The 23,777-nt window shown below is 43.4% G+C and overlaps 2 protein-coding genes across 3 annotated transcripts in view; one reads left to right on the forward strand and one right to left on the reverse strand.

Annotated features, from left to right (window-relative positions):
* TRDMT1 (tRNA aspartic acid methyltransferase 1) overlaps positions 1-10,673 on the reverse strand; it is a 41,058-nt gene extending 30,385 nt beyond the window's left edge. Inside the window, exons 1-2 of one of the 2 annotated variants that reach the window (XM_069776128.1) lie at positions 10,658-10,673; positions 10,399-10,530 (exon numbers count right to left, since the gene is read on the reverse strand). The gene's annotated coding sequence lies outside the window, so the exon portion shown is untranslated. Of the gene's footprint in view, positions 1-10,398; positions 10,531-10,657 lie in introns of those variants that run through there. The other variant, XM_069776149.1, reaches the window with a different exon arrangement.
* Positions 10,674-12,129: 1,456 nt separating this feature from the next.
* Positions 12,130-20,587, forward strand: VIM (vimentin). Its single transcript, XM_069776162.1, has 9 exons — positions 12,130-12,756; positions 12,904-12,964; positions 17,045-17,140; positions 17,285-17,446; positions 17,969-18,094; positions 18,815-19,035; positions 19,126-19,169; positions 19,608-19,693; positions 20,220-20,587. The coding sequence occupies exons 1-9, from the start codon at positions 12,215-12,217 to the stop codon at positions 20,259-20,261; spliced, it is 1,380 nt and encodes a 459-aa protein (XP_069632263.1). The 5' UTR covers positions 12,130-12,214; the 3' UTR covers positions 20,262-20,587.
* Positions 20,588-23,777: the final 3,190 nt, after the last annotated feature.

A 23,777-nucleotide genomic window follows, 5' to 3' on the forward strand; every position in this document is an offset into this window, starting at 1 on the left:
GCAAAAAAGAGAGAGATCTGCTGCCTTTCAATGTACTTCTCCAGAATATGGGACACATCAACTGCGGAAAACAGTGGAATTAGAAACAAAATTTCAAAGTAAGAATATTGGTCCTTGCCAGCTTTTTCAAAACAGTTCTGGCATTCATCTGTGGATCTTCATCATCAGAGTCTGGGGCTGCTGCTTTCTGTGTCAGCCATGGACGTAAGCAGGTGACTAAAACAAGAAGTCCAAGGTCTACTTTAGAATTTCTGAAAGGAAGTGAGGCAGGTTGCCTACACAGATGGCTGGCTGACGGAGAACTGAGAAAGGTGGCTGAATCACATGGCATAACAAAAGCAGGAATGTGCCAGCTGGAGAAAACAGTCATGGGACAAAGACGGGGAAGGCTCTGAAGAAGAGTGTTCAAGATGATGAAGGTGGCTACAAAGAGCAAGGCTGTTATCAGCTACGAAGACACACTTCAATAGAACCCCTTCAAAATACAGATGCAAGGTGAAGGTAAAGAAAAAGGCAGCTTTTAGACTACTGAAATTAGTAAAGCTGATGAATGAGTCTGAGCTCCTTGTGTTACTATTTCAGCAACATCACAGCAATGCTAGATACTGTGATGAGCGGGAGCTGTAGGCAGCTGGGAGCAGTTCGTTTATTTGGAGCTGCCCAGTACCTGGAGCAATTAAAGCTACAGAGGAGCAATATTTCCTTATATCAGACAGGGAGACAGCTGAGCTGTGTTTTTCCTCTCCTTTCCCTGACTCCAAGGTATTCTTGCCATTCGCGCATGGGAAAGGTGGAGTCTGATGGAGAAAGCAGAGATGTCTTTGCTATACTGGTGGCAGTAGGACATTCCCTGCTCAGGGGAAATTCTCCACCTCCTCCACCAGTGTAGTAAACTGGAGAATCTGATCAACACACCTCCACTCTAGCAACAAGGAAACTAATTAACTAGGTTGGGATTTTATTGGCTGCTTCTTGCAAAGAATCAGAAACATCAAAATTTCCCTAGTGCTCATTTTTAAACAACTGCCAGTAGTCAGTTTTATAATTCTGTATAACTGTGTCTACCCTAACCTGGTTCTCGTTATTAATTGACAGCTGCAAAAAGGACCAAAATGAAAACAGGGAATCTGGAAACAGTTACTTTTAGTGCTCTTCCCTTTATAAATGTAAAGTCAGCATAATAATAACAACCATACTTTTTGGATCAGACCTTACATAACAGTATTTAAGTTATGCTGCTTATTTCAGAGACTGGGGCAATGGCCAAGAAATGCCGAGATCCATGGCCACTCATATCTTCTTCCTTACAGAAAAGCTGAATGATTGCAGAGAGAGGATGAGCCCTGTGAAAGCAATTGTTCATGCTTCACTCAGAATATCTTGCTAACATATGCTGCCACTGCCATGGGGCAGGATTAACAGTTGCTCACTCTTTGTCTTGTGACCCCAAAGCAGCCACATGTCTGCAAAATTTCCCAACTAGATCTCTCTGACTTACTGAAATTGGGATATTGTGACAGCTCCTTCTTTGTCTGCTCCGTGCATATAGGATGGATAGGATTCCTGTAAATCTCAACGAACATTTAATTTGATTAACAGAGGATATTAATAACAGAGTTGAAGTCCAATGTTCACTTCTGGACTCTTCAACATTTTTTAGGACACAGGTATGGGCTGTTTCATATACCAGTTATGGCTCAACAATATAGCTGGCTTTAAATAACAATTGATAGGCTTTTCTAAAAAGATGTTAATTTATTCTAAATGAGCACATCTATAGAACTATGATAATGCATTGATGAAGCAGCTATTTTCTTAACTCTAATATATTTATAGTAAAATATATTTTAAACAAACTGATAATTTAATGACATTTTTAAAGCCGTCGACATAGGCATGTGATATCAGCATTTTCATTGAGACAGCTTTTGAAAACTCCTGTCTCTTAGCAACTAGCAGCATTTCCTCAATGTAGAAGTTTCCAAAGTTTGCCCACATCTCTGATGAGTGGTATGATACAGGTAATCACGCTAGATCTGAAGCTGTTGCCCTAGAAACCTATAAACACATCCAGTGAAACAGCTACGTGTGGTAAGAGGAACACGCAAATGAAACCACTGCAGTATTTTCTCTTCTTAAAATGCTGTAGAATTGTTAAAAATGTTACAATTATCAATGCTGCCAAACAACATCACAGAAACGTACAAAAACCACTGCCTTAAGATTCTGCATTGTACTTGGCAACTGAAAGGTAAAATTACAAACTATGACTGGACCGTATGTATACTCTTTTCCTCAAAGTGAGAAGAAAAGATTTTCACTGTTGTGTTTCTATAATTCACACCAGCAACAAATGCACACAACAAACCTACACAAAACATTTTATAGGCATCTTAAGCCTTCTGCAGCTACACGTTAACTCTTCTCCCTGCCTTTCCATCTGCAGCAGAGCAGACTAACATGCCAGCAAGGCCCCTGCCTGCACCCAGCTGTGAGCAGGAGGTTGCCAGTCTGCAGTGCCTGTCACAGGCTTTTATTGATGCCACAATACCGCAGCAGTATAAACTGCTTGAAGTTTCCTTTGAATGCAACCCCTCAACGTAAGGCTAGGTAATGGAAGCTAGTAGACCCGTAGCTGTGAAGTGTTTGTGAGCCTTTCCTCTATATTCAAAAAATGGAGAGAGAGAAAACTCCCCCTCTGCCGATCCACCAGATGTTTAAAAGGGTGTTCACAGTGATCAGCCAAAACTTCAATACAGGCAAATATTAATGTTGATGGCTGAACAACAAACAATGCTTCTTGTGTCTGAATGTCCAGTATAACCTACTAAATACTTAAGTGGGCATCAGGAAGAGTATACAGACATCTCAGCTGTCTAGAAGGGAAGCTCATGTTCTGGGTCAGAAATCGCTGTGGCTAGGAAAGAATGTGAGGCATGTCATACCCTCGGAATGCAATCACTGAATTGAAAAAATTCACTGAGAGTATCTAGCATGAATTATTGTTTCCATAACCATTGGCCCAGTAGGTTACTAATAAAACTGAAAACCTTTTGCAGTTTATCAAAATGGATCTGTACTGGATGTAATGTTTCAGGATGGAATTTATCACACTTGGTTTCTGCTGAAGTGATGCTCAGCAAAGGTAGCTGTCAGCCACAGACGTGGCACTTCTGGGAAGCCTGCTGGGCCATGCCAGTATGGCTAACGAAGCCTACGATTTTCATTTATAATGCCACGCATCTGCAAGACTAGAAATGAAACCCACATCAAACCAGGTTTGTTAGCCTCTCCCAACGCGTTTCTAAGAACTCTATACAGGGGAAGTTTATGTAGCTGAAATTATTTGGAAGAGTCCTCAGACACAAGCATTTTTAACCTTTCTCTTTTCAAATATGTTAATCTCTCCATTTCAGGATTTTATTTTCAGGTTCTGGAGCTATGCATATACTCTGTAGGGAATAAGGGATAAAAAGACGTTGCTTCTCTAATTAAATCCTTACTTTTCTAGTTTAAATAAATTTAAATCTAAATAAATCTGGCCTGTTTGTTATGTTTGGCCTCCAGTGGTCACCCTGGCTGGATGAGATGCATATGTTTACATAATGTTACTGACTTTCTTGTTGTACTTACACATTCCAGTGCTTGATGAAAAAAAAAGGATAAAAAAAGGCTAGTATCAAAAAAAACCCAAAACCAACAACAAAAACCAACCAACCAAATAGATATATATATTTTTATAAAACCTTCGCTGGACTGAACAAAACGGACTCTGACCTCTGTAAGGCCCTCTGCAGTCAGCTAAAAGATTGATGCTGCAACGAATGTGTTTTGAATCAGACCTTTGAAGGGTCACAGGAAGCGGGTGACAGCAGGCATGGAGCCAGGCGTTCTTAAAGGAGGGATCAGTTCAAGCCGCTCCAGCGGGATGAGGTAATGGCTTGGGAGATCCCAGCTCCCTTGCAGGGGCAGGAGGAAACAGCATGGTGCCTGCTGCTCTCTCTCTGGGGGAGGGGGTATGAGGGAAAGGAGAGGAAAAAAGAGTGCAGATGGTGAGCCTGGATGGGCCTCTTACCTTTTTGCTCAAGGCAGAAACTTTCATCTCCGGCATCCCCATATGATTTGCACAGCCTATAGTGTGCAAACTGAGAAAGACTTGTAGCTGTATGTTAGCATTGGTCATGCCTTTTGCTCACGGGGCCTTCTAGTATCACCTAAAGCTTTTGTATACCACAGACTTGTCTTTTAAGTAGTTCAGCCCCTGCCCAAACTTTGTTTTTTTCATTCAGTCCCATGTGGTGAGTTTAATCTTTGACTAAGGCTATAGTTGGCACAGGAAATGAGATCTCTTATGCTGGTCACCGTGGTGGTAGGATTTCAGTAGCAGGGTGTTTCCTCCAGAGAGAAAGAAAACCTTTAATGCAGCCGCAGCAGAGCTGTAACTGTGGACTTGCTGAGCTATCTTGAAATTAGATAAACCACAACTGCACGAAGTAAGTACTGTAAAATCTGCCCAAGAAGCTGAGCACTTGGTACCTAGGCAGCATGGAGGTGTCTGCCACCCTGGCTACATTGCTGGCACTTTGCAAATGAGTTACTTTAAAGCTAATTTAAAGCTATTTGATATCACTTATGAACTGCAGTTACAGAAGTGATTGCACTGTAAATATTCTCTTTCTCACTTTGGATGTGGCTACAAATGTCTGTCAAGCATACCAATATACTAAAGCTTAATGGCTGGGACGTAGCTCTTTTCTACCAGAAAGTATCTTAGAAAACAGTCTGTAGAAAAGCACAGATTTGAAGAAGTTGTGAGATTTTGTAAGGATAAACTGAAATGAAGGATAAATTGAAAAGTTATTCTGCAAAAAATCCCACCTAAAATATAAAAGTGTCATTTTTGGCTGCTACGTCTTTTGGGGTCCCTTCCCCCAATTAAGTATTGCCTCAACTAAGAACAAAAAGCTTTGCATTTTCCTAAAGTTGAAACAAACCTTTTTTAGAAAAATGGCTATGAATTTAAAATGTTATTTTTGCTGAGACAGTCTGGAGAGAGAAGCCCAAATAAGCCTAACCTAAATGAGTCAAGAAAGCCTAGAATAGTTCTTTCTGAAAAAGAGAAATCTTCTTGCACAAGACGTATTCAGTATGGACTGGCAGTGTCAATATTCAGCTGTAGGGAGTTGGGCTGATTTAAGACTCCAGCAAACATGTTTCACATAATTCATAAGAGAAATACAATGGGAAATTGTTGGAATTGTCTATCGGGAACCATGCGTGTCAGATGAAGTCCCTGAGGATGATTTCATTGCAGTTACAGTGCCAAGTCAGATGTAGCACTCATCGCCTACGGTATAGGACACAGTTGTTCAAAAACTAACACAATTAAACTCAAGTAATTAATTAACCTACACTGTGCATAATTCCCATTGTCATTACCAGTGCAGGTATCACATATATTGCAGTACAATAGTATTACATCCTACATCTCCAGCATAAATCTCAAGATTCCTCTTGATATCAGAAAAGTTGATTATTTTCAGAATACAACTGCAGGACAGTGGCATTATTACCATATTCAGGGTAAATCATTCCTGTGTCTTTGAAAGATCCTGACATCTGACCTGCATGTTTTTTCATCCTGGCATGCTTCGGACTTACGTGGTAGGCTTGGTAACTTCCATGTCATGAAGTTTACGGGAAATGCCTGATCCATGTCAAATAAACAGCCACAAACATTGGCAAAAGTCTAAGAGTCAGCAAAACTAAAGCATCTACAAAGCTCCTAAATAGTTGCTAGGTCCTTCCTCCTGTCATCCTGCACAACGTCTCTCCCACCTAATGACCATATGCAAGACCAAATTCTCAAGGAAAATTCCAGGCAGATAGTGAATTTGTCTTTCTAATGGGAAGCAGGACACCTTTCCACCTGAAAAAATACGGATGCCTCCACTCTTCCAGATATTTGCTCTCTTCCTTCTCCAGCCATATGCGCCGTCTGCTCTACACATATTCAATAAAGTTTCCACTCCATTCCCTGTAGCCCACAATATTTTATGCATAATATCAGCTTAAATCTGGATCATCTTCCTTCCTCGATCCCAACTGGACAGAATATACTTATGCTTGAAAATTGGGCATAGAGCTAGCATGAAAAAACAGCTCGTCTTCTTAGAAGCTCAGTCTTCTCAGCTTTGGGGTGTGTGCACCACCGCCTCTTCCTTTTGTAAGAAGCCAAGTAATCCCAGAATGGCTAACACAATGTACGCTCAGTTTATGAGTCTCATTGGAACCAAGGATTTGGCACAAGAACTTGGACTGAGGAATCCACTAAAAACTTGGCCCTCGAGGAGCTAGTACTGTTCTGCTTGTCCTGGGCACCTCAAAGGAAGAAGGGAACAATTGCTGCATGCAATTAACGATTCCATTGCTGTGTCCTGCCTCTTCCTCAGAAAGAACATCATCATTTCCTGGTATATCATGGCAAGAAAACATTATGCTATTTATGCTTTGTGTAAGTGGTGGAACTGGGGGAGAGAGAAGAATGAAATCACTCCTCAGATTTAATTGGTTTTTGGCTAGAGCTCTTTAAGCAGTTTCCTTTGAAAAAGCTTGGCCAAAAAGAAGTAGTAAATGTCTAACTGACAGGGTTCATTAATGGCATATTAGAATCACTTCTTTTAGCTTTTTCCAAAAGAGAGAATGGATGGGTGGATGACTCATCTTTGAAAAGGTTTGCAATCTCAAAATTTAAAACAGCAATCCCAGAGAGATTAATGTAATGGCTTCCCATTGTAATGTGACAAATGAATGTTCATCCATGCTGTTGACTTCTACCTGTGCCAACAGCTTACTGCAGGGATAGCAGCTGAGCACTGTACTTGATAGCAAGCTCAAGATAGTGAGGTCAGCAATGTGGCAAAGGACAGAAAGAATCCCCGCACATTATACAACATTTTACATAGATCCTACTGAAAGCTTAAGCTGACTGTAAATTAAGACCCTTTATCTGATATTTAAGTTAAATAGTCTTTGTAAAGTGCTTATCATGATCCTTGAATAGTTCCTTGGTCTTTAGCAAAATACAAATTTCACGAAACAAGGACAGCAGAGAGCTAAAATTTCAAATTATCTATTTTTGAGCTTCCAAATCAAGAGTGAGGGACTTTGTGTATTCTGGAAATTATTTCTGCTTAAAGAGTTTCAGGTTGAGCATCAAGCCTCAAACCATGCCAAACCTCTTGTCAGTTTGGAAAACCTTGGCCTTTATGTCCCAGTCATTGCTAAATGTATTGCTGACATTCAGCAGTCAGTGCTATTGCTATGAAGTGAAGTAAGACAGATGGAATACTTGGGTTGTCATCCTTTTTTTTTGTTTAAGGGATGGATTAAATAAATTGCTACACCTATGATAGAGCTGAAAAACTCTTTCTCTTCCCTGTGTCGCTAGAACTGTGCATGGTGTTTGCGACAACTGTGGGACTCAGGGCTGAGGGCTGTACTGGCTTTGAAAATGAGTACCTGATTTAGTACAGAAACGTCCTGTTCTGATACAGAAAACATCCTATTCTGGCAATTAGAAACCATAGTAGACGGAACTTTATGCACGACAATAATAATTTTTGGAAATATAAGTCATGCAACTGGGTGGCATGAGTCATGTTCAAAACACTTCCCTAGTGCTGAAACCCCTGCCAGTTTTATATAGTTCATTTTACATTAAAATATAATATTGCAGAGAGACTCGGTTAGTTTTGAGTATAGAACCTAGTCATTTCCTTGAAAAAAATCAGCAGCTAGTCACACCAGTCTGATATGCTTTGCAACACTGGCAATGACCGTAGGCAACATAATTTAAGAAATAAATTTCATAAAAGAATTTGCCAATTTCTTTCTTAAGACTGTAATTAGTCAAGGAAGTTACTCACAAAGGGAGACTTCAATGCCTGGACATTTAGGTGTTCTGCAGCCCAGTGGTGTTAAAAGAAAACAAACCAGCTTCTCCCAGGCAGCGTGCAGGGAGACATATTTTTGTGGGTTCAGAAAAATCAGTCCTTCCCTGGATGCACCAGCCTTTCTTTGGGGCTCCCCATTACACTTAGCTCTCAGATAGAGGGACAGACTGGCCCTAGCTGAAGATTTACAGCCAGAATCCATTTTTTAGAAACAGGAACTTTCTGTTTTCAAAACCATAGCAGTCTTCATCTTTTTAGACCACGGCTGAAGGAGGAAGTGCTTTTTCGGACTAAAGATTACAGCACTCACTCAAGCGATAAGCCATAGTACTTGCTGTAGCTGAGCATTGCGGAGAGTCCCTTCTGCTGTAGGGTGTTAAGAGTCTTTCATATCCTCATGTTAAAGTGGGTCCCTTTACCTGGAGTTTGTTCAATATTCATGGAGCAGAGGAAGTGTAAAGGAATGCCTCTATGGCCACATGCAATCCAAGGCTTAAGGTTGCTGTATGATACTGACAACAAAAGTGATTGCATTTGCATAGCAGGATGTTTTTCCTGGTTATTTAATATTTATGGGTCATTTTATATCTCCTAGAAGCAGAAACTTTACTAAAAGTGCACAAATCTGATTAATGAAAGTATTCACATCTGTTTAGTCAAAGTCTATAATAACTGGAAAGCACACTCAATATTTGGATTAAATTTCTCAGTTCCTTACTGTTTATATAAAAGTGGCACATCAAAAAAACGTGAATGCCATTATTTTCAGCAATGTGTTCAGACCAACAGATATTTGTGCAAGAAAGTCAGAGAAATTCTGACTGTTATGAGGACTTCTTTGGTTTTAGTGTAACAGATTTTCAGTATAAAGCCAATCGGGCAACTGTACCCTCTGCCTATGCACACCAATTTTTCCTGTTAATGAAAGTTAAACAATCCCGTATTTTTTGCTACACTTATAGGGCCTGATTCCTTATTTCACTCTTGGCAGTGAACAAATACATCAGTTCCTTGGCAAAAAGATGAAAAATGCCAAAATAAATTTTGCAGTGTGAACTGAAAGGCTCAGAATAAAAATACATCTTTCTTTTTTTAAGAGTGCCATTGGCTTACCTCTGATGCTACATCTGTAGAGGTAAGTGGCATTGCAAGCTGACCAGGCAGCTGCCCGACTGTATACTGGAATTGCAAATGAAAGCATCGCAATAAACAAAACAGATGACAACTAATAGTTTATGAATAATCCCCAGCGTGGTGTTTAGTGATGCTGTTAGCTGTCTGTCCTTCATGTAAGAATTGATCAAGATCCTGACCAGCCACAGATTCTGAGAGTCCCATAGCACTTTCCTTAAAATTAGGCTGATTTCTGTGGTTTCATTTCAATTCAGAGAAGTACACTTTCCATGATTTTTATGGCTAAACTGAGATAGAGTCTTTCCTGACAAGTACTGTGGAGATCTTTTCACACTTCAAGAGACCATTTCTTGTTCCCCTTTGGGGTTTGGATGCAAATGTGTGTTAAATTTATTACAGCCTTGTAAGAAACTTAGAGCTTCCTCCATTTATGCATCTGTGCAAGTGCCAACCAGCAAAAGGCACTTAAAGGTTTATTGTAGTCCTGAAAACTGACAATATCTGAACATTTCTAGGAAAATCTCATAGTGAGAAACAGCAACAAGGCAGGTGGCCAAGAATACATATGGCAGCGGTGACATAAACATATGGAAATTACACTTCAAATATGGTGGTGGAGGGGGTCATCTTTATTTACTAAAACAAACACCTCCTTGGATTTTAGGGGCAAAGGAATTTCTGAATGAAGGATGACTGTTGCTTGTGTGTGCCACTAAAGGTTCTGTGGAGTATAAATAAGTTGTGCTCAGCTAGGAAAAACAGATTGGGCACGGCACACCTTTAAAAAACCAACAATCTGCTAAAACTATCACTACTTCTGAGTAGTAAAGCATCTTTAATCTGTGAGGCTGTTGCTTATGTGCTGCTTTACTTTTTTGCCTGCTCATAGAAGGAGTGTGTACTTTTGTGCTGGGGCTCACAAAGGCTTACGGCTCAAACTTGATGGCTTAAATAAAGAGCTCTCAGAGGGCTGGAGAGCACAACAGCGTCCAGGCTGGGCTGCGGGTACCCTGAGCCTCAGGAATGCTGTGTGACCTCTGCCTCCTATTCAGTGGGTGAATGGAATGAGCTGGAGCCCAGGACTTATGCTGCAAGCACTTCAGTGGCTCAACCTTGTCAGCTTCATTTGCTTGACTAAGCTTCACTGAATAAAGGAAATTAAAACCTCAAGGACCTACGTTGAGATACAAACTGCATTCCTGCACTTCTGGTTGCCATCAGAATGAAACCAAAGCACAGTTTCCTTTAAAAAAGAATAAATTCTTAGCAAAATATACGGGCTCCAATTCTTCCTTGTAAGGTACAATACCTGAAGTACAATAGCTGAAGTGTAATAGCTGACTTCACTGTGAATTGGGATGTGAAGATTACCTTCCCCTCTGCCCAGTGTTCGTGTTCAGGTTTATCAGAATTTCCAGTGAAGATGTTTGCTTCTGCAGGACTGCAAGTTAAACAGAATTAAAAATCAGTGGTAGTTTTGCATGCCCAAAGAGCCAAAGTAATACGTTACAGATAATACCTCTACGTTATATTGGTCACTTCTCACAGCAGAGGAAGATGTCCCTTACCTGATGTGTCAGGGCAGGATTAGAGAACATGCTCTGTGCTTTGGCCACTCAAGTTTTAAACTATCTAAATGAGAGAGATTCTGTCATCTCCCTTAAACGACTTCTGCATTCATACTGAAAACAATCTGCTGCTACTCAGTCTAAGTTTTTCTTTGTTAAATTTTATGCCATTGTTATTGCCCTGTATTACCTACCTACATCCTTCATCTCTACTGCTGGCAGCACCGTTTTGATAGTAAAATTGCTCTTGAAAAACTGGGATTTTTGTCTGGCCTTTGAAGCTACTTACAAAGGTTGTCTAATGAATAATTATAATTTTACCAGGTGCTTTCCTAAGACACTGATTGTGTGCCTACTGAAATTAATAGCAAAAGTCCGTTGGGTACCACAGTGCAGAAACAAACCTTCGTTAAAATCAAGCCGGCCGCTATCCTAGTTATTAGAAGGATTGCATGCAGGAGCAAGATCCTGACTGCAGCTCTTTCAATAATGTACTCTCCATACTAAAAAAATAGTTACCGCCGGGATCATTGTTACAACAATGGCAGAATTAAGCCTTACTGGTGTAAATGCTCACCCAGCTACAGGGGAAAGACATTTAGCCTGTAGATGTTGTGTCTTCAGCACAGAAGTAGGAGCTAAGATTGCTGTCAGAGGAGGCAGCTAAAGAAGACACAGATATGTTGTTTTTTTCTGCCTGTTTATTTTGGACATTTGGCAGCCCTTTGTGAACAGTTAGCATCGCTCTTCCCCGACCTTACTCTCTTTCAGAAAGCTCAGGAAGAAGGGAAACGGGTTCTCAGAAAGATACAACATGCACGTCACACCTAGAGGGGGTTCTTTAACGTACGCGCCCTGGGTTACCCGGGGTACTTCTGCCTGTCCTGTGGCACAGCACTGGACCTGCCAACCCCCCCGCGCAGGCACCCCCGGCCCTAACTCTGGCAGGGGGAGAAGGCGAGGCAGGCAGAGCTCAGCGCCCGCTTCCGCGAAGCCCAGGATGCCGCTGCTCTCACCCCCGCCCTCCCCGGCCGCGCCGCGCCGGGGTTCCCCCCGCGCCCCCACCTGCGGGCCACCGCCCCGCCGCCCCCTCCCTCCCTGCCTCGGCGGCTGCCCTCCCGCCCGCCCGCAGCCGCGGGGAGAAATCCGCCGGCCCTCGGGGCTCGGCCGCGCCGCGCCGTGCCGTCCGGGGGAGGCAGGGGCGCCGCCCGCTCCGCTCCGCTCTCTCCGCTGCCCTTCCCTCCCCTCCCCTCACGCCCGCCTTTGTGTCCGCCGCGGCGGCGGCCCGCAGCGCCCCCGCCCTCCCCTCGCCGCCCCGCGCGGCCCACCGGCCGCCGCCGCCCCCTCCCCGCGGGGCGAGGCGCGGCGGCGGCGGGCGGCGCGGCGATTGGCGGCGGGCGGCGGGCGGGGCGGTGATTGGCGGGGCGGGCCCGGCGGCGGGCGGTGTCCCCTCATAAGAAGGGGCCCGGGGCGAGGCCGCCGCTCTTCTTCGCCCGCCGCGCACTCGAGCCGCCCCGCTCCGCTCCCCTCCCGGATTACAAAGCCCGCGCCGCCGCCATGAGCATCAGCACTAAGAACTCCTCGTACCGCCGCATGTTCGGCGGGGGCAGCCGCCCCAGCACCGGCACCCGCTACATCACCTCCAGCAGCCGCTACTCGCTGGGCAGCTCCCTGCGGCCCAGCACCGCCCGGTACGTGTCCGCCTCGCCCGGCGGCATGTACGCCACCAAGGCGACGTCGGTGCGGCTGCGGAGCAGCATGCCGCCCATGCGGCTCCACGACTCCGTGGACTTCTCCCTGGCCGACGCCATCAACACGGAGTTCAAGGCGAACCGCACCAACGAGAAGGTGGAGCTGCAGGAGCTCAACGACCGCTTCGCCAACTACATCGACAAGGTGCGCTTCCTGGAGCAGCAGAACAAGATCCTGCTGGCCGAGCTGGAGCAGCTCAAGGGCAAGGGCACGTCCCGCCTGGGCGACCTCTACGAGGAGGAGATGCGGGAGCTGCGCCGGCAGGTGGACCAGCTCACCAACGACAAGGCACGCGTGGAAGTGGAGCGGGACAACCTCGCCGACGACATCATGCGGCTGAGGGAGAAGTGAGTGTGCGGGGGGAGGGCGGGCTCGATCGGGCTGCCGGCGCGGAGGCAGCCCCTCGGCACCCCGAGCTGGGCTGGGGGGGGACGGGGACGGGGACTGGGACGGGACCCCCAGCTCCCTCCTCAGCGCTGTCTCGCCCCTTCCAGGTTGCAAGAGGAGATGCTGCAGCGGGAAGAGGCCGAGAACACCCTGCAGTCCTTCAGACAGGTTTGCGGGGGCCGGAGGGAGGGAGCTGTAGGAGAGGAGAGCCGGAGGTGGGCGGTGGTGCCGGGGACGGGAGGATGGGGCTCTGGGAGTTTGCTTTCCTCGCACAAAGGAATTCCATCGGTTCTCACGCAAACCCTTCTTGTTTTCTTTAGGGGGATGCTGCGGTCTGAAGGGGGGGGGGGGGGGGGGGAACTATTGTCTTGCTTTATCCAAGTCTAGCCTGGTTTACAAAAAGCGCTCCGACGTGGAATCGCTTTCCGATCCAATAAAAGTGAAAGGGGGCCATCTGCTCGCTTGGCTGAAGGGTATTAATGGTTTCTATGGGATTCACCGTGGAATGCAGATACAGGCTTTATGGCAAGTGTGGTGGCAGCAGATTGAAATAATAGATCCCTTTGTGTCGGAGGGGAGGGCGCAATGGGCTGCATTCTTACTAAATGTGTAATGGTGCAGGCATATTTCTGGCCAAAAGTGTCTATGGTGCGTATGGTCCAGTTTTTACACAAAACAGAGCTCCTTTTTAATGAATCACTTCGGTCGGTGCGTTACTGGACAGCAGTTCCAAATCTAAAATTTTTCAAATGGGTGTTGTCTGCTGACAAGAAGTAGACAATTTGTTCCTTGGGGTGAGGTCACAGCAGTCAAGTCTGCCTCCTCTGGATGTCCCTTAAGAACACAGAATTTAATCCTCTGTAAACAAAGACGTTAACATAGGAAACAAGTTGTGTTCGAGTTTAGTCTCTGTAGGATGCTACAATGTTATCCAGATAAACTAAAACATACATGACAGCCAGAACCAACTGTGCAAACAGTGTTCAAAAAGTGTTAAGCTCAGGTTTTCACTTGTGCAAAACCAGCTTTCAACTTTTTCAACTTGGATTAAGCCTTGTTTGGACTAGAAGGTATTTAGGAATGTGCCTTCTCAAAACAAGGTCTCTTCCCTAAAACTGCTGGTGTGAAACAGCATTGCTAGCATTCCTCCTGGCTGGAAGTTACTGCCCTTATCTCTACGCAGCCGGGCACAGGCTGATTTCATCCCAAAGCTCTTCATAGGCATTAGCAGATGTCACCATTCAGGAAGTCATCACTTGATTGTCAGTGTTTCCTGGGGCAAGGCTTTTGATTACAGTATATTTATAGTCTCTGAAGGAGAGCAGGTGTGAGATAACATGTGGAAACCAAGATACCTACTCCCAAAGTCTCCGCTGGTGTTCTGGGGACAGAAGTTTGAAACAGAACAGTTTGAGATACTGCCTTAACTTCAGCTTCTGTTTTTTCTGAGTGCTAAGCTAATTTAACATAATGTGAAGTTCCATGCAGAAGCATTTAACTTAAGTTTTAGAGAACCTAATCTATTCTGATTCATTGCTGAATTCAGTTGAAGGATCCTTTGACTTAAGGCTGGCTTTTAAAATGATCTTTCATACTTAATTGGTGCACTTCAAGGCACGTCTACCTCTATTTCAAACCAATTAAACTTTTTGAAGGTTCTAGGCTTTTAAGTGAACTTGGCTTTGTGCATATCCCACATTCATTATCCCGCTTTTCCCTCCACTGTGGAAAGGGGCTGTTCAGGAGCTCAGCCTCCAGCAGATCTGTGTCTGCGGTACAGTCACAACTGGATCCATTTAATCTCCTGAGGTGTAGCTTATGGATAGGAATTGCAAATCATTGTCTGTGGAAACACTACGCTAAACCCACTCGCGACATAACTGGTGCATGCTAGTGTGTTTGATTTGAACAACAGTAATATCTAAATTTTCCTTACTGTGAAAGGGTGGGCTTAACATGCAGGTTGTGAAAACTAAATCTGTTTCAGTATAAGTATTGTTCTCCTGCAAGTGAAATTACATTCACAGAACACTGAAGTTGAAACATCCTGTTGTGCTTCCCATTGTAAAGAAATGCACAGCTTTATATTAAACCATTGTATTCTTGCACCGGAAAGTTGTATACATGGATTTGGAACATTTCAGCAGATAATTACTGTTCTGATGTAGCATCAAATTTACTTTTTACTTGACGGAGCAGTTGTATACTTCAGTATTTTAAAGAAAGTGAACAAATAATTGAACTTAAACTTTGTATTTCCAAAAGCTGCCTGCTTTAGAGACTGTTCAACTTTTATGTACTGAGTTTTAATTTAATTATTCTTCTGAACAAAGATGAGATTTTACTCATATGCTGAGGGGTGTACTACATAAAATAAACCTAGGGGTTCAGAGAGTTCTTTCCTCTGGGACAAAACAAGCATCACAATTAGTGAGAAAGTTATTTACTGCAGCTTTGCCAGCTGCTGTGGCAGCAAGGAATAGGTCCCTGAACCTATGACAAGACTAACAGGGCTGCTCCTGGCTAACATGGGGTTTATGTGAAGTAAACATGGATGCTCAATCCTGCAAACTATGTGACTAGCATTAAAGAATCTCCTAAGATAAAATCAATGTGTAGTCCAGTTGCATGTATGCATGCCTTACACTTTGCTTGCTCAGGCTACAAGTAGCTTATTTATGTGGTTCTCCATACACCTAGGAAATACAGGTACACTGATTCTTCACTCCCAACTTAATGATAACGTATATAGTAAAATACATACTATATATTCAAGTGATTTCAATTTAAGATGCTTTCAGTTTATTATAAGCTCCTAAAAATCCTGTAGCTGTTCAGTTGTCCTGAAAAAATTAGTCTTCAGGATGCAGATTTCAGTAAAATCCATTAGAAACTCTTTGGATATCTGTCTAATTGTATAAACATGTTGTGTCATAGCCATGTAATTTCCTTCCAGAATGATCTTCAATATTTTTTGGGGGGGGGAGGTGGGAAGGACGACAAATGAGTTAAGGAATTCTTTCTCTGAAATGAAAAACAGGGCTGATGTGACCTGTGTGGGTGTAAGACTGGAATTGATAGGGAAGTTATGGAATAACGCATAGAAGGGATGTTCTGCTGGATAAAGAAAACAGAAGAAGAATTCTGGAGCAAGAACCTTACCCCAGAGTAGGAGTGATGCAAGGAGTGGCTTTCTAGGAGTCTAAAGAAAACACTCCTTATTTCAAAGGTGCCATAATAGTGAGAACTGCTGATTAGGAATGCTTATGCTTTGGGCAATCCAAAATAGCTTTAGCATAAGCTGTGAAAACCTGATATGTTAATACTGTGTGAACATAAGCATGCAGCACATATGTAACTAGTATGAAAGGAACAATCATTCCCTTTGCAAACGGATTGCCTTGCACATTTAAAATGTAAGAAGTTACCAATCAATGTTTAGTCTTAAGTTATGTTTTTGAACTAATTCAAGCTGCTCCCATGTAACATTCATGGTATATCTTCTGTTATGCCTTAAATGAATTTTTGCTGTTGATTAAGACTATCTCCGTCCAGCAAAAGGTGTAGTCTTTGCCAGCTGCTGTGAGGGTGTAGCCAATGATGATTAACTCGATTTGCGTTTATGCTTATACCTTCTTTTTCTCGAGGGAGATCTGTTACTTCTCCAAGTGGTTCAAATGCTTGCAGTTCCTGTATGTACCTCACTAGCTTTACAAGTATGCTTTCAAGCTGTGGTCTGTGGACCCAAAGGGCTCTGTGGTTGATCACCAAGGAGTCCATAAGAAATAAACAAGAAACTAAGCCCACTGATAGGCTTGTAGGCACATGGGTTGCACTTTTAAGCCCCACTGGAAAAAAAGAAGTTTGCAAATTGCAAGACTAACTCTTTTTCAGTGTAGTCAAGCTAAAATTGCTTATTGCTGGCTTCTGACCCAAGTACCTGCTTCATCTTCAAGCAGGATTTACACCCACCATGATCTGTGCGCTCTTGATCATGCTTAGCAATACATTGGCAAAGATGAAGTAATCTACATATGCTGTATAGTTTCCAAAATGACAAAGGTGCATATAGTAGTGTCTGAGGCTAGGGTAGGAGGTGGCAAAAAGGTGTTTTTCACAGCTCTTTATTTCATATTGTCTTGCCAAAAAGCTCAGATGTAGGATCAGTCTGTATGCTACTGAACTTGCCTTAAAAGACTTTTCTACATCAGTTTTGTAAGACTGCTAATCATTCTTCTCTCTGGTCAGGATGTTGACAATGCCTCTCTGGCACGTCTTGATCTTGAGCGCAAAGTTGAGTCCCTGCAAGAGGAGATTGTCTTCTTGAAGAAGCTTCATGATGAGGTAAGCTGAATAATTGGGTCTGTGATTAGATGCTGGTGGTCTAGCGAGTAAGGAAGCTCTTCACTGGTTCTGGCCCAGAGTCCTCGCCTATGTACGTTCTGTATGTTGTCGTGTAATAACACTGAGTGTCTGCTTCTCTCTAAGGAAATCCGAGAACTGCAGGCCCAACTCCAGGAACAGCACATCCAAATTGATATGGATGTTTCTAAGCCTGATCTTACTGCTGCCCTGCGTGATGTTCGCCAACAGTATGAAAGCGTTGCTGCTAAGAATCTTCAGGAAGCTGAAGAGTGGTACAAGTCCAAAGTAAGTCAAATCTGTTCAGATGCATCAGGCACTCGAACTAACTGTACATAACAGCTTTGCTGTAGCACATGGTGTTCCCTCTGTCTCTCTACTGGACATGAACACAGCCATTGCACAGGGTCTTCTTTAAACTCCTAGTCTGGGAAGAGTACAGCTGAAAACATTGTTTTGTGCCATGAGTACAGCATCAAAGTAATGGGTTCATACTTGGAGACTTTCCTGTGCTTGTACCTGGAAGCAGATGTTGGATGAAATACTGGAGAAAGGAGTGAATGAATTGGTGAAAAAATGATGAAAAGATGGGAAACATACGGGGTGGGAAAACAAATATGAAAGGTTTAACTATGAATCCAATTTAACAATTAAAATAGAAAGGCATTTTAAGAGTAATGCTAATATTTAAGTGGTTTAGGTATTAAGGCTTGTAATGGCTTCAGTTGCCCTCAAATGCTGTGTCCAAAAAAAGTCTGTTACACCATTTCTGTTGAAGTGTTAGGCTAACCAAACTGGGGATTTCCACAGTTTGCAGATCTCTCTGAAGCTGCTAATAGGAACAATGATGCCCTGCGCCAGGCCAAACAAGAAGCTAATGAATACCGCAGACAGATTCAGTCTCTCACCTGTGAAGTTGATGCCCTTAAGGGAAGCGTAAGTATAAGACAGCAGTTGTTGGGACATTCTTACCTTTGCAGCTTTAAGCACTGCACTGCAGTTTAATTGTTGATAATAGATGTGAATGCAGCTGATCTCCCATGCAACACAGCAGCATATTAGTACTTTTTGAAAAGGATGCTATGGGCTCAGTTTGCCTGCATGGACTACAGTGCACTGGTTAGATTGATGTACTGAACTAGTCTTCCTGAAGGTATAAACACCGAGTTTGTTCTCTTGCTATAATATTCACTGTTTATGTAACACTTTCTGGAAGTGTTTATGGCTTGTCTGTCAGGTACAGCTGAAGCTATAAAAAAAGCTGGAGGAGCAGTGGAAAGGAGGTGCAAATCTTGCTGCTGCCAGAACAGACTGCCTTAAAGGCTGGCTTGAAATGGATTTAACAGTGTATAGTACACCTGCAAATCCCCTCACTGAGGTCTGCCTGCATGCTCACTTGTATTGCATGTGTTAAGACTTACTGTAAGGGATTGCTTTGCCACCTGCTAGAACAAATACATGGCACACCTCAGACAAAGTAGCAGAATAACCCACCTTGAATTTGCAAGGGGAAGATAAAGAGATGACAAATTTGGGATGTGTCTGGGCATTTTCAGAAAGGATGCTAATGTAACTAAACTTCCCTTTGTTAAAAATTTGAGGGTGGGGAAGAGTGGCTGAATTGCAGCAGTGCACAACTTCATTATTCTCTTCCAGAATGAATCCCTGGAGCGCCAAATGCGTGAAATGGAGGAGAATTTTGCTGTTGAAGCTGCTAACTACCAAGACACTATTGGCCGCCTGCAGGATGAGATTCAGAACATGAAGGAAGAAATGGCTCGCCATCTCCGTGAGTACCAGGACCTGCTGAATGTAAAGATGGCTCTTGATATTGAGATTGCCACCTACAGAAAACTGCTGGAGGGTGAAGAGAGCAGGTAAAAATCATGTGCAGGCACTTTTCTACACAGCAGCTACTAGAAGACACTCTATACCCATGTCTGACTTCATTTCTTTTTTTCCTTCAGGATTAACATGCCTATTCCAACCTTTGCTTCCTTGAACCTGAGAGGTAAGCTGTTTCTGCTACTTCAGTTTAGATGGCTGTTCTATCACTAGCAAAAGGGTCCTGGATAGTTCCTTTTTCTCCAGTATTTGAACTTGTATAAATGCAGTTGCATGTGAACATTTTTCTATAGATAACTAAGACTATTTGCAATTACTTAACCTTGGATGGGAGGAGCTACTTTGTTTCTGGGCACAGATATTTTTTAAATATCTGTACATAGTGAGTGATCGGTTTAGAAGCCTGCTGAAGGTGCCTTCAGGGGAACAGGGAGAAAATAGAGAAGATAAGCTTATTCAGAGCAGGAGACTTCTTCATACACTAAATGGGGTCTTCATACACTAAACTAGGATTCTGAAAGTAGACACTAAAATCAGTTACATGACATTTCTTTGAGGAGGCACTTCATCTAGACTATTGATAATAATACATTTTCTTCTGCAGAAACCAACATTGAGTCTCAGCCGATGGTTGACACTCACTCAAAGCGGACACTTCTTATTAAGACTGTCGAAACTAGAGACGGACAGGTTGGTGGTAACTTTTGATTTATTTCTATCACAGCTGCTTACCTTAAAATACTCTTAAGTTTATCTACTGGTCAGTGCAGCCTGTATATGGTAGTAAGTATGGAGTAGAACAGCATCTGGCAGTCCAGGCTGCATGGCTGAACATACAGATGTAGCAAACAGGCTTCTGTGGAAATGATCACAAAATTCATCTGATAGTCCTTAAGTGGCTGACAGTTACCTGTGTAGTGCATATTTAAGTTCAGCTGAGTAAGCAAGTTCTCAAAAGATTCCTCATATCACCTGAGGAAAACATGTGGCAGTAAACAGAGGTACTTGTTTGGGACAAGATACTGTTTTTAGACTAAGCCAGTAAAGCTTAAATGGTTTTTGCACACTATTTACCAACCAGAACTTCTCATTAACAAGTGAGAGTTGATACCCATTTGTTCATGTTTCTGTGGTACTGGATATTCCAATTCTAACTCTAAAAACCCCAACAATCTTACTCCTAAAACGTAATACAAGTGTCTCTGTTTTTCAACAGGTTATTAATGAAACTTCCCAGCATCATGATGACTTGGAGTAAAGCTGAAGTGAAGATGCATACTTATTAATGCAGGAGAAATTCTTACCAGCATGATTTAAAAAGTCCATGTCTTAAAGGAAGAAACAGCTTTCAAGTGCCTTTCTGCAGTTTTTCCATGAGCGCAAGATTATTATGCTAGGAAATAGGTCTTAGATCTTGCAAACTGACTCTCCCTGAAGGATTAGAGTTTACAATGGAGTCTAGTTTACAAATAGCAATATCTTGTGCTGCAATACTGTTTTTAAGTATCTGAATTCAATAAAACTGCTTTTTCCAGCACAGTATGAGCAACCTGTCGCTACTTCAATAAATCTTTGGAAAATGGCTCTTGATGTGTTCTAATTTGTTAACTTCATGACTTTCTGGAAAGCCATAACAAGGTAATGCTGGAATTACTATACGGTTGACATCTCCAGTACTGGTTGTATGGAATGCTGTTTTTTTCAGTTTAACTAGATAAACTGTCTTACTCATTTATTGCTTAGGTTTTGGAACCAACTAAAATGGACTATAACTGGCAGATGCATAATGTATTATGATATTTCTTATCACTTGAATAAAATATGATACTTCAAGCTAATAAAAATTAATCTTGCTTCCTTATACTAGCTAACCCAGTTACTAAGAGCTAAGAATGCCCCAAATGCCTTAAAACAGTTCTATAAAACATAGTAGTTAAGTAGCTGTGAAATAGTTCACTGGAGCCCTTATCTGAGACAGCACCTTTGCAAAGTTAACAGCTGACTTGGTGCATTGACTTCATTTTCCAGGAAAGACTAGTTCCCAAAGGCTTGTCTGTATTACAGAAGCTAACTGAAGGCTTCAGATGGAGTGGGGGTTAGGAGAGGTATTCAAAGGGAATGTGTAGAAAGAATAGAATCATTTAGGTTGGAAAAGACCTTTAAGATCATCAAGTCCAACCATCAACCATGCCCACTAAACCATGTTCTGAAGTGCCTTGTCTACATGCTTTTTGAATACCTCCAGGGATGGTGACTTAACCACTTCCCTGGGCAGCCTCTTCCAATACCTGACAACCCTGTCAGTAAAGAAACTTTTCCTAATATCCAATCTAAACCTCCTCTGCCACAACTTGAGGCCATTTCCTCTTGTCCTATCTCCAGCCACCTCACTACAACCCCCTTTCAGGTAGTTGTAGAGAGCGATAAGGTCTCCCCCCAGCCTCCTTTTCTCCAGACTAAACAGCCCCAGTTCCCTCATCTGCTACTCATAAGACTTGTGCTCTGGGCTCCTTGCCAACTTGGTTGCCCTTCTCTGGCCGCACTCCAGCCTTACTTTGCCTTACTGCTGACTTGATTCCAGCATTTAAACTCCTTTAAAAAAGGAGAGCCACCATTGCTCAGTGTTCTCTGCTGAACATCAGCTTAAGTGCAGCAGAATGGGGAAAAGAAAACTCCCATGTGGCCTACCATAACCTTCTAGGAGGCAGAAGTGAAAGGTTGGTCCTCTGTGAGCACTTAAACTTTCTTTTCTTCTGCAGAGCAAGATAATTCTCAGATTAAAACACAGTGAAAACCTCAGCACAGCTCTTGCCCCACAGAAGTAGCTACTCTGTTCTGCATCACTCCTGTAAAGCCTGCTTCCTGTAAGCTTTCAGTCACATACTTTTTGTGAAATGAGTGAATGCAAACTGGAGTTCTTCAGTAAGTATGAATTGCATTCAGTGCTCATTCAAGGTAATGGTAGTAGTTCCATGTCTCTCTCCTCTCTTCTCCTTTCCTTCCTTTCTTTCCTTTCCATCTCTCTGTCTGTCTAGTGTTTCAGTGTTGAGCGTACTTTTTTTGGCTCACAGAGTGCTCACAGTTCTACCCCAGCCAAAGACTCTTGCCTTCTCTCTTCCCCTCCCTGTGACAGCTCTTTTTGGCTGTTATATCTGTAAGTAACTGGTGCTTTCGCTGCTGGCAGACTGTTCTCAGTGGGAGTACCTGTACGGAGGAAACAGCTGCAAGTCTGCTCTGAGGTCCTGAAAGCTTGGTTTACATGTGAGGTTTAAAGAACTCGGGACACTGGATGAGGTCTGACAGCAGTATGGTGGAAAGCCGACCCTCAGCAGTGGTGGCAGGGTGGTGGCATCGCTGTGCCTCAGGCTGCAGGGTGCTACTACCCCATGGCACCAAGCTGCACCACACTGTCAGGCATCTGGGCACCTCATGCAAAGCCATGAAAGCACCCAAGGAACCGAGGCCTTCAGAAAACTGCTTATAGGAAACCGCTCATCCTAGCCCGGTGTGAAACCTCCCAAATCTCACCACAGCAGACAGGGTGCCCAGTGCTGCCTGTGATTAGAGCACTTACAGGGCTCACGCTCAAAGTCCGATTTGCAGGTGCAAAATCCCACATGTAAGTGGGTTACTGGGCACTTTGGGACTGCTTTGTTCTACCGTTAGTCAATTAAAACATATCCTGTAGACTCTCAATCACCTTTAGGCACCCATGGAGCATGGAGAGACTTGTGGTTGATGTCCCTGTCATAGGGCTGTTGGCGGCAGTCACCAAGGACCCATGCTGCGTGGAGATCGTGTCCTGCTGGGGCACACTTGGTGCTGGGAGGCTCCTGCTCCCGGTCAGGGCTTGCTTATGCCAGCTGGTGGAAAGGGAGGTGCCCAGGGGATATAAATTCCCACATTTGGAGAGGATGAGCAGCTGAGTGGCTGGACAGAGAATCTCACTGGTGCCGTAATGGCAGGTAAGTGTCGGAGATTTTAGTCGCAATTCCTTCCATAGGGGAAGGAAAGCCTGGATATGACTGCAAATTTTAAAGTAATTTGCATACAATAAACTGCTCTAACAGACATTTCCTTGAGTGCAGTCACGCATGCAGAACTAGAAAGTGCCAAAACTAAAATTACATCTTCAATCTTCATTTGGTGCCTTTGTGCTCATGCATAATGCTACAGATTTCAGCTGCAAGTTCATGGACCTTGTCTCATTCAGTGCACGTACCCAACAGCAGTTCAGGAATCACCACCACTCACTGCTAAAGCATTTTCAGACCTCCTGTGTGTGTGTTCCCCCAGTTTATTTATTTATCTGCTTTAAAGAGCCTGAATTTGCAATTTCCTCTAGGGTACCCTCTGCTGTTCTTCAAGGTTCTTTGCAACACCCCTGTGAGAAGTGGGGTATTATCAGCCCTGTTTCACACATGGGGCCATGGAGCAGAGCAGTCAAGCTCAGAAGTGGGAGCTAACCTCAAGGCTCTGGTGTGAGGTCAGTTAAGCACTGTGTACTTTTAAGGCACTTACTGATTTCAGGTCCAGGTACTTTCCCAGTCTGGATCTCAGATCAAGTTCCCACTAAATGGAGCTCAGACATTCAGGGGCACCAATGCAAAGCACAGTCCAAGTGAAATTCCCAGCCTCGGCCAGGAAAGCTATAGCACAAGCAAGAAAAAAATCCAGTTCTCCAACATGGTGTAGACCTACCTTAACTGTAGGACCCTTCTCTCTCTCTACAGCATATTGCATCCTTCATTCCACAGTTCCCTTCTGCAGTAAG

Source organism: Haliaeetus albicilla, chromosome 2 (genome assembly GCF_947461875.1).
Source record: "Haliaeetus albicilla chromosome 2, bHalAlb1.1, whole genome shotgun sequence".
NCBI classification, from domain to species: Eukaryota; Metazoa; Chordata; class Aves; order Accipitriformes; family Accipitridae; genus Haliaeetus; species Haliaeetus albicilla.